Below are 19,207 nucleotides of genomic sequence, written 5' to 3' on the forward strand. Positions count from 1 at the left end.
GTAGAGCTGGAACTGCTGGCTGAGAAACCACAACTGCTGGCTGAGAAGCCACAACTGCTGGCTGTGAAGCCACAACTGCTGTCTGAAGAACCACAACTGCTGGCTGTGGAACCACAACTGCTGTCTGAAGAACCACAACTGCTGGCTGAGAAGCCACAACTGCTGTCTGAAGAACCACAACTGCTGACTGAGAAGCCACTACTGCTGTCTGAAGAACCACAACTGCTGTATCAAGAACGACAACTGCTGGCTGAGAAGCCAACACAGCTGTCTGAAGAACCACAACTGCTGTATGAAGAACGACAACTGCTGGCTGAGAAGCCACTACTGCTGTCTGAAGAACCACAACTGCTGTCTAAAGAACCCCAACTGCTGGCTGAGAAACCACAACTGCTGGCTGTAGAGCCACAACTGCTGGCTCAGGAACCACAACTGCTGGCTGTAGAGCCACAACTGCTGGCTGAAGAACAATTACTGCTGGCTGTAGAACCACAACTGCTGTCTGAAAAAACACAACTGCTGGTTGTAGAACCACAACAGCTGGCTGTGGAACCACATTAACTGACTGTAGAACCACGACTACTGCCTGAGGAGCCATAACTGCTAGCTGAGAAACCACAACTGCTAGTTGAGGAACCACAACTGCTAGTTGAGGAACCACAACTGCTGGCTTTAGAGCCACAACTACTGATTATAGAACCACAACTGCTGTCTGAAGAACCACAACTGCGAGCTTAAAAACCACAACTGCTGGCTGTGAAACCACAACTGCTGGTTTTAGAACCACAACTGCACGCTGAGGAACCACAACTGTTGGCTGTGAGGCCACAACTGCTGGCTGAGGAACCACAACTGCTGGCTGTAAAGCACCAACTGCTGGCTGAAAAACCACAACTGCTGGCTTTGGAGCCAAAACTGCTGGTTGTAAAGCCACAACTGCTGGCTTAGAAACAACAACAGCTGGCTGTGGAACCACATTAACTGGCTTTGGAGCCACAACTGCTGGCTGTAGAGCACCAACTGCTGTCTGAAGAACCACAACCGCTGGCTGTAGAGCCACAACTGCTGGCTGTAGAGCCACAACTGCTGACTGAGGAGCCACAACTGCTGGCTGTAGAACCACAACTGCTGGCTGAGAAGCCACAACTGCTGGCTGTGAGGCCACAACTGCTGGTTGTAGAACCACAACTGCTGTCTAAAAAAACCACAACTGCTGTCTGAAGAACCACAACCGCTGCCTGTAGAATCACAACTGCTGGCTTAGGAACCACAACTGCTGGCTTAGGAACCACAACTGCTGGCTGAGGAGCCACAACTGCAGGCTGTAGAACCACAACTGCTGGCTGAGAAGCCACAACTGCTGGCTGAAAAACCACAACTGCTGGCTGTGAGGCCACAACTGCTGGTTGTAGAACCACAACTGCTGTCTAAAAAACCACAACTGCTTGCTGAAAAACCACAACTGCTGGCTGTGAAGCCACAACTGCTGGCTGTAGAGCCACAACTGCTGTCTGAAGAACCAAAACTGCTGGTTGTAGAACCACAACTGCTGTCTAAAAAACCACAACTGCTGGCTGAAAAACCACAACTGCTGGCTGTGAAGCCACAACTGCTGGCTGAAAAACCACAACTGCTGGCTGAAAAACCACAACTGCTGGCTGTGAAGCCACAACTGCTGGCTGAAGAACCACAACTGCTGGCTGAGGAGCCACAACTGCTGGCTGTAGAACCACAACTGCTGGCTGAAAAACCACAACTGCTGGCTGTGAGGCCACAACTGCTGGTTGTAGAACCACAACTGCTGTCTAAAAAACCACAACTGCTGTCTGAAAAATCACAACTGCTGGTTGTAAAGCCACAACTGCTGGCTGAGAAACAACAACAGCTAGCTGTGGAACCATATTTACTGGCTGTAGAACCACAACTGCTGGCTGTGGAGCCACAACTGCTGGCTGTAGAGCACCAACTGCTGTCTGAAGAACCACAACTGCTGGCTGAAGAACCACAACTGCTGGCTGTAGAGCACCAACTGCTGTCTGAAGAACCACAACTGCTGGCTGAAGAACCACAACTGCTGTTTGAAGAACCACAACTGCTGTCTGAAAAACAACAACTGCTGTTTGAAGAACCACAACCACTGGCTGAAGAACCACAACTGCTGTCTGAAAAACCACAACTGCTGTCTGAAAAACCACAACTGCTGGTTGTAGAACCACAACTGCTGGCTGAGAAGCCACAACTGCTGACTGAAGAACCACAACTGCTGGCTGTAGAACCACAACTGCTGGCTGAGAAGCCACAACTGCTGGATGAAAAACCACAACTGCTGGCTGTGAGGCCACAACTGCTGGTTGTAGAAAACACAACTGCTGTCTGAAAAACCACAACTGCTGTCTGAAAAACCACAACTGCTGGTTGTAGAACCACAACTGCTGTCTGAAAAACCACAACTGCTGGCTGAGAAGCCACTACTGCTGGCTAAGAAGCCACAACTACTGTCTGAAGAACCACAACTGCTGTCTGAAGAACCACAACTGCTATCTGAAGAACCACAACTGCGAGCTTAAAAACCACAACTGCTGTCTGAGAAACCACAACTGCTGGTTTTAGAACCACAACTGCTGGCTGTGAAACCACAACTGCTGGTTTTAGAACCACAACTGCTGGCTGAGGAACCACAACTGCTGGCTGTAAAGCACCAACTGCTGTCTGAAGAACCACAACCGCTGGCTGATAAGCCACAACTGCTGGCTGAGAAGCCACAACTGCTGGCTGAAGAACCACAACTGCTGTCTGAAGAACCCCAACTGCTGTCTGAAGAACCACAACTGCTGTCTGAAAAACCACAACTGCGAGCTGAAAACCCACAACTGCTGGCTGTAGAACCACAATTGCTGGCTGAGGAACCACAACTGCTGGCTGTAGAACCACAACTGCTGGCTGAGGAACCACAACTGCTGGCTGTAAAGCCACAACCGCTGGCTGAAAAACCACAACTGCTGGCTGTAGAACCACAACTGCTGGCTGAAGAACCACAACTGCTGGCTGTAAAGCCACAACCGCTGGCTGAAAAACCACAACTGCTGGCTGTAAAGCCACAACTGCTGGCTGTAGAACCACAACTGCTGGCTGTAGAACCACAACTGCTGGCTGAGGAACCACAACTGCTGGCTGTAAAGCCACAACCGCTGGCTGAAAAACCACAACTGCTGGCTGTAGAACCACAACTGCTGGCTGAAGAACCACAACTGCTGGCTGTAAAGCCACAACTGCTGGTTGAGGAACCACAACTGCTGGCTTAGGAACCACAACTGCTGGCTGAGGAACCACAACTGCTGGCTTAGGAACCACAACTCCTGGCTTAGGAACCACAACTGCTGGCTGTAGAACCACAACTGCTGGCTGAGGAACCACAACTGCTGGCTGTAGAACCACAACTGCCTGTCAGACCATCGGACAAGAACCACAGGAAGCTCCAGCACATCGTACACCGTGTTGTAAATGACAGTAGATGAGAGGAGACTCATCATGGTACATCACTCCTAATGTATTATAGCATCGCTTCAATACTCTAAATATTTAAATACAGTCAGTGATTGTGAACATTAAACACTGGCTAATATGAGTGTATTATGTGTGTAGTGTCACACATCAGCTCTACATCAACTTCTGCTGCTCACATATCCTCACCAGTGCAGTCCAACAACCACAGAAGATCCCTGTCCATGGTATTAAAGAGATGATCTTGAGGAGACCGCCCAGATCTTCAGTGACGTCGACTGTAGTCTGTTTCATTTAAACAACAATAAACTTGAATTCTAGACATTTCACTGATGTTTTTGTTCTTTCTTAAACATGTTTAACACGGTTAAAGTATTAGTTCACATTTCTATTAGTAATGAAGTGAAGCCACTGTTCTGGATCAGGCTCAGATGAAGTCCAGCTCTTACTGCCACAGTGGTGAGGACCAGAGTATTACCATGTTTGTTGGCTTATATGAAAGCTGCTCACATCACTGACATCATATTTAATTACATGTCAGGAAATTCTTCATTTAAAGATGAATGAGTGATGATCGAGCTCTGGTTTAATCTGCTCTTTATTTACTTCAGTAGATGAAAGTGAATCTTTCACTCCAAAAGTCCTAAAAGCAGCACTTATGACTACTTGTGTCTTGTTCCTCCTCCTGGTCTCTTGGTCGCCTCTCTTACTCATGTTTAATGGATTATTGTTCTCTAGAATTCAGCTCATCAGGAACATTTCCAACACAAAACGTGTCCATACATTTGTGCTTCACACTTTACACAACATACAAACAACAGATGCTGATATAATAAAGTTTTATTGTTTTATACACATTAATATACACCAGGATTCAATACAAATCAATAATTAATCATGATTTCATGGATATAACTGTACACATGATTAAAATCAGAATGTGGTTTAATAATGAATGAATGATGAATCTGTGACTGATCTGAGTGAATTAGATGTTGAATGTACAGGACGAGCGCTGTGTCTCCAGAGTCTGATCATAATAACAATCTATTCAGCATCATAAACACTTTCTTCTTCTGATTAAAACCTTTTCTACAGTTTCTCACTCGTGTCATGATGTCTGAATCCTGCACAGTTTCATTTTCTCATTCACATCCTGTACAGATGTTTTAATCACAGCTGTAAATCACCTCTGTGGTCATTTGAATTGTAGAATGATTGACATGTTCTCCGTTCATCAACACTGAAGATACACGGAACATCCCAGAAATAATCGCTGCTTTTAATCTCCGTCTACATCTGAGTTTATCTCCAAAACCTGAAAATAATAAAAGAATAAATTAATAACAGTCCTGTGTCCTCATATTTAATGATGGAAACATGATGGAACGGTTGATCTGGTGTCTTTACTTACAAAGTTCTGTTCAGTACAGAGTGGATTTAACGAGAAACTATCTCAAATAGGTGAGCAGTAAATAGTTCTTACTCACCTCAGATCCTCCAGTCTGAAATGTTTATCCTTCTTTAGATCAGAGAGAAGCTTTATTCCTGATTCTGTTAGATTATATTCAGACAGATGAAGTTCTCTCAGGTGTGAGGGGTTTGATCTCAGAGCTGAAGCCAGAGCAGAACAACCTTCATTTGATACACCACAACGATCCAACCTGCAGAGAGAACAATGATCAGATCTTCACTGTTTATTATCAGAATTATTTCTACATCTAATCATCAAATCAAACTCACATGCAGCAAAAAAAAAAACTTGATAAAAGGACCTGGGTTTGACCCTAACCTCCCGTCACTCAAATTCTGGGTACTCTTGTTGTTTTCTAATAAAACAACAGGGGGATACACTTTGGTTACATTCATGACAGGAACAGTAGTTACTCATTACACAAGATTCATCAGTTCACAAGATTATATCAAACACAGTCTTGGAGAATTTAGTGCCTCCAATTCACCTCACTTGCACGTCTTTGGACTGTGGGAGGAAACCCACACAGACACAGGGAGAACATGCAAACTCCGCACAGAAAGGACCCGGACCGCCCCACCTGGGGATCGAACCCAGGACCTTCTTGCTGTGAGATGACAGTGCTATCCACTTAGCCACTCTGCTGCCCGGATTAGCTTGGTAAGTAAATGGGTGAGTGATGCTCTGCGTTGGTTTGGCATCCTGTTCAGGAGTGTATGAATAAGTTTCTTATACTGAAATTCATCTTTAAGTTTAGTGTGAACATCAAAAGTAAGAAAAATCTTAAAGATCTTTAAAAATTCACTCATTCAACGGTTTCATCCTGCTGAGTTTTTACTTAAAAAGGCAACAACAAAAAAACTACAGCATCTTTCAAAACATTTAGATGAAACCTGACATAACAGAGCAGGTATTAGATGAATATTCAGTGTAAGATCTAATGATGAGTAGGATGGTACAGAAGTTCTGGTTCTGGAGCTTCAGAGCTTCTATAAGTTCATAATAGATTCTGTTTACACATAAATAATATAATGTGCTAGTTAGCTAATAAAGCATTAGTGCACATTGGTGTTTACTAGACATGCATTAGCTAAAATGAGATGAGAACATGAAGTTACACAGATGCCCGGTTCCTAATGCTGCTATTAGAATTGTGCTCCTCTGTTCCAGTGCACATGGATTATGTAGTAAAGTTGTAGACCTGTGTGGTGCTCAGTGCTGAAGGTTATAAGAGCATTTAATGCAGTGCCTACTGGTTGAGAGATCAATACTCCAGGCACCGTCCAGAACACACACGCTTCCTCCATCAAACTATTAATAAACATTTATAGCAGCTAAAATACACTTTAAATGAAAAGATGTTTTAATAATGAGATCAGTTTAGAGTTCAAGTTTTTAATTATGAACTCACAGAAGTGAAATGCTGGTGATGACCATGTGAACAGCTGAATGAGTCGCTTATCCACTGGACAAGTACAAATGAAAACCTGGTAGCCGGGACACACAATTTACCTCTCAGACACCAGGACTGGTAATTTCTTCACCCTGGGTCAGTATTGTAGAACAATATAAATGTATTATAAGAGAAAGAGCAGACGTTGGGCCAACTATTTTATTGAAACTGGAACCAATAAGTGCTTTACATTATTGAAAAACAGAATCAAGAGACAGTGACTGTGATTATATGTAAGTTATTATTAGAGTTGTTCTGAGCTGGTGGAAAAGCAGTAAAACACTGCTTAGTATTGTTAAATGTTTCCTTCTATAGATCATTTATTTAGTAAAGACACAACTTCCATTCAAACCTAAATCCTCTGTTTCAGTCTCACTATTAGAGAAGATGAGTTAGTGAGGAGCAGCTCATGTGTGATTCTCAGAGAGATGATCTTACCTCAGTATCTCCAGTTTACAGTGAGGATTCTCCAGTACAGCACAGAGACGCTTCACTCCTGAATCTCCTAGTTTATTATCAGACAGATGAAGTTCTCTCAGGTGTGAGGGGTTTGATCTCAGAGCTGAAGCCAGAGCAGAACAACCTTCATCTGATACACCACAATTATTCAACCTGCAGAGAGAACAATGATCCACTCTTCATTCTCTCAGTTCTACACAGTCACTACAGTCTACAACCCCAAATCAGAAAAAGTTGGGACAGCATGAAAAATGCAAATAAAATAAAAACACAGAGTTTCTTACATTTACTTTGATTTTTGATGTCAGACAGGATGAACGTTTGATATTTCATGTTTTATCTGCTTAACTTCTTTTCATTTATTATTATACAACAGTTAGTTCCGACCGTACAATCTGATTGGTTGAGAAGCCTTCTAACCGTGCTGATATTCGTGACAACAGCACGGGCTTTTCACACCACAACGGTATTACTCCGCTGACGCGTTGCCAGTAACGACAAGCTGCATGCACACTGTTGTGATATGCCTTTAAGACGTTAAAGGGTTAACACAGGATACGGAGTTATGCTCGATGCCGTATACGCATGCGTGGGTTCAGTTTAAGGATGCAATAAAACAAAGCTCTACTGAACAGTTTATCTCCTGTATTTCTTTCCAATAATACTTCACACACAAACGTGCACGCAGGCGACACAGCTCCCGATCACGTTTTAAATCCGTGATCTGATATACAATCTATCGCACTGTATAGGGAACATAACCAATTGTCTAATTCACTATCTAGTGCACTGTGTAGCGAACATAAATCCGTGATTTGATACACATTCTAGTGCACTATTTAGGGAACTTTAATGTGTTTGTAACGCGAACAGTTAGCATAATAGCCCAGTTAGCAGCTTCTAAGAGTTCTGTTATCACCCGTATATCCTCTGGTGTGTGCAAGAGGTTTTTTTATTTCTTTTTTTCCCTTCGGAGGTTCTTACCTTTTTCTTGTTGTTGTTCTTACCTCCCTGAAATGAGTTTTTGCAACTTGGAATGTCTGCTTTGTAGTGTTAAACTTTATATTGGTTGTGGAACTACTTTTTGGCGGAAGGTATTGTCAATATTAAAGCATATTTATTATTAAATTTAGGGCTTCTTTGATTTATTTTCTTTCTTTATTTTGTGAAAACTGTTGTATAAAAGCAATAGAACACTTGAGGTCGTGTGTTATCACGAATAACATCACGGCTGTGATGATCTACGGCACTCGCCTTCGGCTCGTGCCTGTGACCGAATCACAGCCGTGATGTTATTCATGATAACACACTCCCTCTCGTGTTCTATTGCTTAAATAAACATCCATTCCTGCATTTCAGGTCTGCAACACATTCCAAAAAAAGTTGGGACAGTAAAGCATTTACCACTTTGTAATGTTGCCGTTCCTCTTCACCGCTTAAAGGAGGTTTTGGCACCGAGGACACCAAGTGATTTAGTGTTTCAGCTTTTATTTTATCTCGTTATTCCTGCAAACACGTCTTAAGATGTGTAACAGTTCGGGGTCGTCGTCACATTTTTCTTTTAAAATTCTCCACACATTCTCTATTAGGCACAGGTCAGGACTGCAGGCAGGCCAGTCCAGTACCCATACCCTCTTCTTCCACAGCCACGCCTTTGCAATGTGTGCAGCAGGTGGTTTTACATCATCTTGTTAAAAATGCGGGACGTCCCTGGAAAAGACGACGTCTTAAAGGCAGCACATGTTGCTCTAAGACCTCAACTTACTTTCCTGTATTAATGCTGCATCACAGAGTGTAAATTACCTTTACCAAGGGTACTGACACACCCCCATACCATGATACACCCTGGCACTGACACACCCCCATACCATGACAGACCCTGGTACTGACACACCCCCATACCATGACAGACCCTGGTACTGACACACCCCCATACTATGACAGACCCTGGTACTGACACACCCCATACCATGATACACCCTGGTACTGACACACCCCCATACTATGACAGACCCTGGTACTGACACACCCCCATACCATGATACACCCTGGCACTGACACACCCCCATACCATGACAGACCCTGGCACTGACACACCCCCATACCATGACAGACCCTGGTACTGACACACCCCCATACCATGACAGACCCTGGTACTGACACACCCCCATACTATGACAGACCCTGGTACTGACACACCCCATACCATGACAGACCCTGGTACTGACACACCCCCATACTATGACAGACCCTGGTACTGACACACCCCATACCATGATACACCCTGGTACTGACACACCCCCATACTATGACAGACCCTGGTACTGACACACCCCCATACCATGATACACCCTGGCACTGACACACCCCCATACCATGACAGACCCTGGCACTGACACACCCCCATACCATGACAGACCCTGGTACTGACACACCCCCATACCATGACAGACCCTGGTACTGACACACCCCCATACTATGACAGACCCTGGTACTGACACACCCCATACCATGACAGACCCTGGCACTGACACGCCCTATACCATGACAGACCCTGGCTTTTGGACTTGTTGCTGATAACAGTCTGGATGGTCCGGAGCACACAGCGTCCATTTCTTTTAAAAAAGACCTGGAATGCTGATTCATCTAACCACAATACACGTTTCCACTGTGTGATGGTCCATCCTAGATGCCTCCGACCCCAGAGAAGTCGACACCACTTCTGAACATGGTTAACATAAGGCTTTTTTTCACACAGTAAAGTTTTAAGTATCATTTGTGCAGTAACTCTGTGTTGTAGAGCTTGATAAAGGTTTGATAAACTAATCCCTCACCCATGTGGTTATATCAGCTAGTGTTGAGTGGAGGTTCTTGATGCCGTCTGAGGGATCAAAGATCACGAGCGTTCAGATTAAGCTTGCACCCTTGTCCTTTATGCACTGAAATTCCTCCTGATTCCTTAAATGGTTTCATGATATTCTGCACTGTAGAGGGAGAACATGCAAATCCCTTCCAGTCTTTCTTTGAGTTTCATTGTTTTTAAACATTTTAATTATTTATGGACAAACAGGATTCTCTGATCATCTTTACTCATCAGAGACTCTCAGCATTTCCTGGATGCTGCTTTTATACCAAACCATGATTACAATCACCTGTTCACATCACATTATTTTTTAGTATTTTTACATCATTACTAGCCCTAAATTGCCCCTAAAATGCAGAAATGGATGTTTATTAATAAATGAAATGAAGTTGAGCAATAAAACATGATATATCTCAGGTTCATCATGTCTGACATCAAATAAAAAGTCAAAGTCAATGTAAGAAACTGTGTTTTTATTTTATTTGCATTTTCCATGCTGTCAGAACTTCTTCTAAAAGCAAAAGCTAAAGCTTCAACAGAGGGAGATGCATCACAAAGAAACTGAAAGGGGCCAGACTTGACATCATGGCTAAGAAGCTTTCTATGACAGAGTTTTAGCAAACCAGGCCATTCTGTGCTGATTATATACTGCCCTCCATACAAAGTAATGTACATAGTCTTGGTGTTGTCCTTGATAACCAGCTGACATTCTCTCCTCATATAGCCAACATGACAAGATCATGCCGGTTCCTCCTGTACAACATCAGGAAGATTCGTCCATTTCTCTCCAGGGAAGCTACCCAGATTCTGGTGCAATCACTTGTAATCTCACGGTTGGACTACTGCAACTCCCTTCTGGCAGGAGCACCCATGTCCACTATTAAACCCTTGCAGCTCATTCAAAATGCAGCTGCACGTCTGGTTTTTAACCAACCCAAACACTGCCACATCACCCCACTGCTACGTTCTCTTCACTGGCTTCCTGTAGCTGCACGCATTCAGTTTAAAACACTGACGCTCGCCTACAAAGCCAAAAATGGAGCAGCCCCAAGCTACCTTCGTGGCCTAATCAAACCCCGCTCTGTACCACGCAACCTCCGAGCCTCTAGTCTCGCTCGACTTGAGCCTCCATCCAGGACTAAAGGAAGACAAGCATCAAGGCTCTTCTCTGTTCTAGCGCCGAAGTGGTGGAATGAACTTCCTCTGTCTGTCCGAACATCTGAGTCTCTTGCTGTCCTTAAAAAACGATTAAAAACCCACCTTTTTACTAAACACTTAGGCTGACTTGTACTTACTTACTAACATTTTGTTCCATTCTTTTCCATTTCAAAAAAAAAAAAAAAAAAAAAAAAAAGCACTTTGGTTCTAACAGGTTTTAGCAGATTTGTGTTCTTTGACTGTTGTTTTCCTAAACTTGAGAAATGAAATGTTCACTATAGAAGCACTTCTGTAAGTCGCTCTGGATAAGAGCGTCTGCTAAATGCTGAAAATGGAAATGTAGCCATGTAACAATAGTAAATGTAAATAGACTTTAGTGATTTTTAACTAAATGATCTATAAAATGCTTTAATTTTGTCAATGTTTTTAACTTTAACATTTTCCTCAATTAAATTATTTAAACCTTAAAATACAATTAAATAATACACACATTTTTATACTCGGAATGGAATTAATGACCTAAAAGTGCTGTTGCCATGCATAGAACCAGAGTGTTCGTTTTTAAAAGACAAATTAGCTGCATTTATTGTTTTGTGCACATAAACTTTAAGTTAAGAAGTAATTAGTGAGTTACGAATGGGTCAGACTACTCGTAACTTACCAACAAATTTAAATATTATGTTCGTTACGAAGGGTTTCGGGAAACACACATAAATGTAAGAAAGTTCTTAAGTACGAGGTTACAAAGTACTTAGTGTTACCAACATTTTGAGAAACGCCCCCCTGATTGGTTTGCTGGATTTTTCCTTGATGATGATGAAGATCATGAGCAGCCATTACTGAATTACTGTACCAGACTGGTTCCTCCTCTCTGTCTCCATTACTGAATTACTGTACCAGACTGGTTCCTCCTCTCTGACTCCATTACTGAATTACTGTACCAGACTGGTTCCTCCTCTCTGACCCCATGATGAAACCTTTAATGTATTTATGTTCATTCATGATTTTATTAATGTTGATTATGTTGAGTTGTGTTTTCATCAGGCAGTGAGGGGGGCAGCTAATAGTGTTATATTATTATTAACTGTTAGTTTTGTCTAATATTATTATTATTATTAATAATAATTAATTATGAGTGACTGTTACACAGTATGACTGCTTGTTGATTGAGCATTATAATCTGTAGAGAAACGGTATCTTGCTTCTGTATATGCTGAAGGTAAATGATGGAAGTGACTATAAATTAAACTAAACTAAAAACTAAACTATAACAGATCATTTTCACCCTTTTATTTAGTAAAGACACAACTTCCATTCAAACCTAAATCCTCTGTTTCAGTCTCACTATTAGAGAAGATGAGTTAGTGAGGAGCAGCTCATGTGTGATTCTCAGAGAGATGATCTTACCTCAGCATCTCCAGTTTACAGTGAGGATTCTCCAGTCCAGCAGAGAGACGCTTCACTCCTGAATCTCCTAGATTATTATCAGACAGATCGAGTTCTCTCAGACTGGAGGATTCTGAGCTGAGCATTGAGGTCAGAGCTTCATAACTTTTATCTTTTAGTTGACACGAACCAAGCCTAAAAAAAAAAACATGATAGTTGATCCACTAACATTAGTACAGACGATCTATTGATCTAATAACTAAATCTGGTGGATTAATTGTACTAAAATAAATTTAGATTGAAACTATTATAAATATAGTGACTAAGGAACCAACTTTCTACTAAATTCTACTAAAATATATTGTGCTTCAAAGCATCATTTTATACATCATCTTTGAAATGTTTGCTTTTAAAATCCACTATATATTGTTTCTCATACTCAATACTTTAGTACACATGAGAATTGTAATAAAAGCATCATGTAATGTAAACGTTTATCATAATAACTTCTGTTATAGAATAAAGCCTAGAGCTGATAAAAAAGTAATAAAAATTATATATGTTAATTCCACCAAAATAAAAGAACATGAGGAAGAATTCTCGACCTGTTTAGGTATATTTGACTGAATTTGTAAAAGTTTTAAACTCTATAAATGTGCAGATCCATAATAAAGAATAACAAAATTAACAGACTGGGTTTAAACCAGCACATCATACAAGATAAAAGCTACAAAACTCAAAGTAACAAAAGTTACCATATTTTAATGTGTGTAAGCACCACTATACTTCACCCAAAACAAGATAAAAAGTTTACAAACTAATCAAGACAATACAGTATGTATATATTTTGTTTGTTTATTTATTTAACCAGGCAAGTCATTAAGAACTGCTTCTTATTTACAATGGCGGCCTGGCAAAAGGCAAAGCCTCTTGAGGAACAATCATACAAACAAATGTACATAAGGCACTGAAAACAAACAACGATGATCACAATACAATAACACAGTCGAATCATCCAGCAATAGTATAAAAGAAAAATCAATTTGTCATACAGCTGCATTTATCTCTTATTATATCTGTAATTTTTTTTTTAAAAGTTGTCTTAGAAATAAATGTATCCAGCCTTAGAGTTTCTTGCAGTTTGTTCCAGTCTATGGCTGCAGCCACTTGAAATGATGACTGACCAAAAATTGTGTTAATTTTAGGAACCTTCAGTGAAATACGATGAGCAGCGCGAGTATAATAAACTGAAGATGAGGTTTGCAATAAATTACACAAATAGGGAGGAGACAAACCAAGCAGGGTTTTAATATGAGCATAAACCAATGAATAGCACGACGAGTGTGTAAAGATGGCCAGTTCACAGTAGAATAAAGGGTACAGTGATGTGTTTTATATGGAGCATTTATCGCAAATCGAATGGCAGAGTGATAAAGTACGTCAAGTTTCAGAAGATCACTTTTTCGAGCTGACCTGTATATAACATCACCAAAATCTATCAAGGGGAGGATGGTCATTTGTACAAGTTTCAGTTTAGCAGATCGACTAAGAGAGGCCCGCATTCTATACAGAGAGCCTATTTTTTATCTAACCTTAGATTGTAATTTACTAATGTGATATGAAAATGTCAGGGTGCTATTTACACTACACACCATACATATGCACACACACATTATACACTGAACTGTGAGGTGCTCTTACCTGGGTCCAGATGATGGATCTTTATCTTTAAACTGTAGAGGAGGATCTATAGATCTATCACTCTTCATGGAGATATCGCTGGGTGCTGGAGAATCTGATCTCTGTACTGAGATTGGACTGAAAATAAAAACACACACATATATATATATATATATATTAGGGCTGTCGAAGTTAACGCGATAATAACGCATTAACGCGACCTCAATTTAACGCGATTTTAAAAAATAGTGCCGTTAACGCAGATTCTAGTTCATGTTGACACTTGACTGGTAGAACAAACGTTTTAATGTCGGACTTGCCACCGTTTTTCGTGATGTACTTGCTTAATAAAGAAATAAATACACGCTATATTCACAAGTTGTCGGGAGCAGAACACTTTATTACACTTAATTAACTTCTTCTTCTGTACCGAATACCGGAAAGCTGAGTCAAGCACGTTAGTTCATGAACTATGGAAGCCCCAAAGGGTCAAAACACACTCACTTCGTGTAGAAACGTCCATCAAACCATTGTCACGATACAACCACAGAAAAGTCTGTTACAATAACTACGCCTTATCCCATCTAAAGCACCGCTGATCTACAGTGTTTGCTGATGGAGAAATTCTAACCTACAATCTGACATTTACTGCCTAATATGTGAGTGAATAAAACTCCCTTACAGTTTTCTCTTGTCCCAGCAGTTTTTAACATCAGTACATTTAGCATAAAATGTGTTCACCATTTTAATTGTAACATTTCACTTAAAAATCCTTGTTTTCTATAACATTTACACAGATTTTTTTTAATGCGATTAATCGCGATTAACTATATGAAATTCTGAGATTAATCGCGATTAAAAATTTTAATCGTTTGACAGCCCTAATATATACAGTGTATCACAAAAGTGAGTACACCCCTCACATTTCTGCAAATATTTTATTATATCTTTTCATGGGACAACACTATAGAAATAAAACTTGGATATAACTTAGAGTAGTCAGTGTACAACTTGTATAGCAGTGTAGATTTACTGTCTTCTGAAAATAACTCAACACACAGCCATTAATGTCTAAATGGCTGGCAACATAAGTGAGTACACCCCACAGTGAACATGTCCAAATTGTGCCCAAAGTGTCAATATTTTGTGTGACCACCATTATTATCCAACACTGCCTTAACCCTCCTGGGCATGGAATTCACCAGAGCTGCACAGGTTGCTACTGGAATCCTCTTCCACTCCTCCATGATGACGTCACGGAGCTGGTGGATGTTAGACACCTTGAACTCCTCCACCTTCCACTTGAGGATGCGCCACAGGTGCTCAATTGGGTTTAGTCCATCACCTTTACCTTCAGCTTCCTCAGCAAGGCAGTTTTCATCTTGGAGGTTGTGTTTGGGGTCGTTATCCTGTTGGAAAACTGCCATGAGGCCCAGTTTTCGAAGGGAGGGGATCATGCTCTGTTTCAGAATGTCACAGTACATGTTGGAATTCATGTTTCCCTCAATGAACTGCAGCTCCCCAGTGCCAGCAACACTCATGCAGCCCAAGACCATGATGCTACCACCACCATGCTTGACTGTAGGCAAGATACAGTTGTCTTGGTACTTCTCACCAGGGCGCCGCCACACATGCTGGACACCATCTGAGCCAAACAAGTTTATCTTGGTCTCGTCAGAGCACAGGGCATTCCAGTAATCCATGTTCTTGGACTGCTTGTCTTCAGCAAACTGTTTGCTGGCTTTCTTGTGCGTCAGCTTCCTTCTGGGATGACGACCATGCAGACCGAGTTGATGCAGTGTGCGGCGTATGGTCTGAGCACTGACAGGCTGACCTCCCACGTCTTCAACCTCTGCAGCAATGCTGGCAGCACTCATGTGTCTATTTTTTAAAGCCAACCTCTGGATATGACGCCGAACACGTGGACTCAACTTCTTTGGTCGACCCTGGCGAAGCCTGTTCCGAGTGGAACCTGTCCTGGAAAACCGCTGTATGACCTTGGCCACCATGCTGTAGCTCAGTTTCAGGGTGTTAGCAATCTTCTTATAGCCCAGGCCATCTTTGTGGAGAGCAACAATTCTATTTCTCACATCCTCAGAGAGTTCTTTGCCATGAGGTGCCATGTTGAATATCCAGTGGCCAGTATGAGAGAATTGTACCCAAAACACCAAATTTAACAGCCCTGCTCCCCATTTACACCTGGGACCTTGACACATGACACCAGGGAGGGACAATGACACATTTGGGCACAATTTGGACATGTTCACTGTGGGGTGTACTTACTTATGTTGCCAGCTATTTAGACATTAATGGCTGGGTGTTGAGTTATTTTCAGAAGACAGTAAATCTACACTGCTATACAAGCTGTACACTGACTACTCTAAGTTATATCCAAGTTTCATGTCTATAGTGTTGTCCCATGAAAAGATATAATGAAATATTTGCAGAAATGTGAGGGGTGTACTCACTTTTGTGATACACTGTATATACAGTGCGGAAAATAAGTATTTGATACACTGCCGATTTTGCAAGTTTTCCCACCTACAAAGAATGGAGAGGCCTGTAATTATATTATATAATTATTATTGCATGAAATAAGTATTTGGTACAATGGAAAAACAGAAGTTAATATTTGGTACAGAAACCTTTACAGAGGTCAGACGTTTCTTGTAGTTCTTGACCAAGTTTGCACACACTGCAGCAGGGATTTTGGCCCACTCCTCCATACAGATCTTCTCCAGATCTTTCAGGTTTCGGGGCTGTCGCTGGGCAACATTGAGTTTCAGCTTCCTCCAAAGATTTTCTATTGGGTTCAGGTCTGGAGACTGGCTAGGCCACTTCAGGACCTTGAAATGCTTCTTATGGAGCAACTCCTTAGTTACCCTGGCTCTGTGTTTCGGGTCATTGTCATGCTGGAAGACCCAGCCACGACCCATCTTAAATGCTTTTACTGAGGGAAGGAGGTTGTTGGCCAAAATCTCGCGATACATGATCCCATCCATCCTCCCTTCAATACGGTGCAGTCGTCCTGTCCTCTTTGCGGAAAAGCACCCCCAAAGTATGATGTTTCCACCCCCATGCTTCACGGTTAGGACTGTGTTCTTGGGGTTCTACTCATCCTTCAACACGGCGAGTGGAGTTGATACCAAAAAGCTCTATTTTGGTCTCATCTGACCACATGACCTTCTCCCATGCCTCCTCTGGATCATCCAGATGGTCATTGGTGATCTTCAAACGGGCCTGGACATGTGCTGGCGTGAGCAGGGGGACCTTGCATGCCCTGCAGGATTTTAATCCATGGTGGCGTAGTGTGTTACTAACGGTTATCTTTGACACTGTGGTCCCAGCTCTCTTCAGGTCATTGACCAGGTCCTCCCGTGTGGTTCTGGGCTCATTCCTGACCTTTCTCAGGATCATCCTTACCCCACGAGGTGAGATCTTGCATGGAGCAGCAGACCGAGGAAGATTGACAGTCATCTTGTGTTTCTTCCTTTTTCACCAAGCTGCTTGCTATTGTCCTGTAGCCCATCCCAGGTAATGAGTGCAGAATAGGAGGAGCTTCTTAAAGAAAAACTAACAGGTCTGTGAGAGCCAGAATTCTTGCTATATGCAATAATGCAATAAAATGCAAATTAATTATTTAAAAATCATGCAATGTGATTATCTGGATTTTGTTTTTAGATTCTGTCTCTCACAGTTGATGCGGCACCACCTGAGAGATGGAAGATCACGAGTGTTCAGCTTAAGCTTGCACCCTTGGCCTTTACACAGTGATTTTTTTTCCTGATTCCATAAATGGTTTAATTATATTCTGCACTGTAGAGGAAGAAACATACAAATTCCTTTCCAATCTTTCTTTGAGGTTCATTGTTTTAAAACATTTCATTTTCTTACACATTGGTGGACAAACTGGAGATCCTCTAATTATCTATGATTACAATCACCTGCTGACATCACCTGTTTAAATTCCCATCATTACTTAGTTTTTTACACCTCACTACTAGCCCCAAATTGTCCCTGTCCCAACTTTTTTGAAATGTGTTGCAGGTCTGAAATGCAGGAATGGATGTTTATTAATTAATGAAATGAAGTTGAGCCGATAAAACATGAAATATATCAGGTTCATCCTGTCTGACGTTAAATAAAAGTCAAAGTCAGTGTAAGAAACACCGTGTTTTTATATTAATAGCATTTTCCATACTGTCCCAACTTTTTTTAAATTGGGGTTGTATTTGATTATCATTACATTTTTAACAAAATGGCCTGTCCAGTTGTGATTGTGAACGTCCATCCATTTGTTAAAATGAATCCAAATTCTAAATCAGAGCTTCTGCTTTTAGTTCATTATAATAATAATAAAAAGTATATAAACACTTTAACCTTAAAAAAAAAAAAGTGTAACAGGAATCTTCAGCATCACTTACCAAGCTGCTCTGGATGCTGCAACCACAGGCATCAGTTTCAGAAGAACCTCTTCTGATGAGATGTATATGTTGGTATAAACTTTCAGGTTAAACACATCCAGCTGCTCTACTGATGTCAGTAACATGAAGACCAGAGCTGACCACTGAGAATTAGAGAGTTTGGTTTGGTTTAGTTTTCCAGATTTCAGGTATTGTTGGATCTCTAGTGAATGATAATCCAGTTCATTCAGACAGTGGAACAGATTGATGGATTTCTCTGTTGAGGGATTCTCACTGATCTTCTTCTTAATGTACCGAACAGTTTTCTGTTTGCTGTGAGAGTCACTTCCTGTTTGTGTCACTAAGGCTTGTAAGAGATTCTGATTGTACTTTAGTGAGAGACCCAGAAGAAAGCAAAGAAAAAGATCCAGATGTCCATTCTTACTCTGTAATGCCTGATCTACAGCACTCATGTGTAGATCTGAGATTGGGTTTTTCAATACAATCCACATTTTTGAGAACAGATTCTGTTGTATAACAATTTTATTTTTGTTCATGAAGGTCAGGTGCACATATAGAGCTGCGAGATATTCCTGAATGCTCAGATGAACAAAGCAGTACACTTTACTCTGGTGAAGTCCAGACTCCTCTCTGAAGATCTGTGTACACACACCTGAGTACGCTAAGGCTTCTCGTACATCAATTCCACATTCCATCAGGTCTTCCTCATAGAAGATCAGGTTTTCTTTCATCAGCTGCTCAAAAGCCAGTTTTCCCAGTTTGAGGATAATTTCTCCTTCTTCCTCCTGATTCTTCATGTACTTTTTTTT

The 19,207-nt window shown here is 41.5% G+C and overlaps 1 protein-coding gene across 1 annotated transcript in view; it reads right to left on the minus strand.

The window, feature by feature from the left end:
* Nucleotides 1–19,207, minus strand: part of LOC134316967 (NACHT, LRR and PYD domains-containing protein 12-like) — a 175,526-nt gene that overhangs the window by 67,618 nt on the left and 88,701 nt on the right. Inside the window, exons 12-13 of the mRNA XM_062997557.1 lie at nucleotides 12,316–12,382; nucleotides 6,867–7,040 (exon numbers count right to left, since the gene is read on the minus strand). Coding sequence (XP_062853627.1) covers nucleotides 6,867–7,040; nucleotides 12,316–12,382 — 241 coding nt within the window. The remainder of the gene's footprint in view (nucleotides 1–6,866; nucleotides 7,041–12,315; nucleotides 12,383–19,207) is intronic.

The sequence above is a fragment of the Trichomycterus rosablanca genome, chromosome 1 (genome assembly GCF_030014385.1).
Source record: "Trichomycterus rosablanca isolate fTriRos1 chromosome 1, fTriRos1.hap1, whole genome shotgun sequence".
Taxonomy (NCBI): Eukaryota; Metazoa; Chordata; class Actinopteri; order Siluriformes; family Trichomycteridae; genus Trichomycterus; species Trichomycterus rosablanca.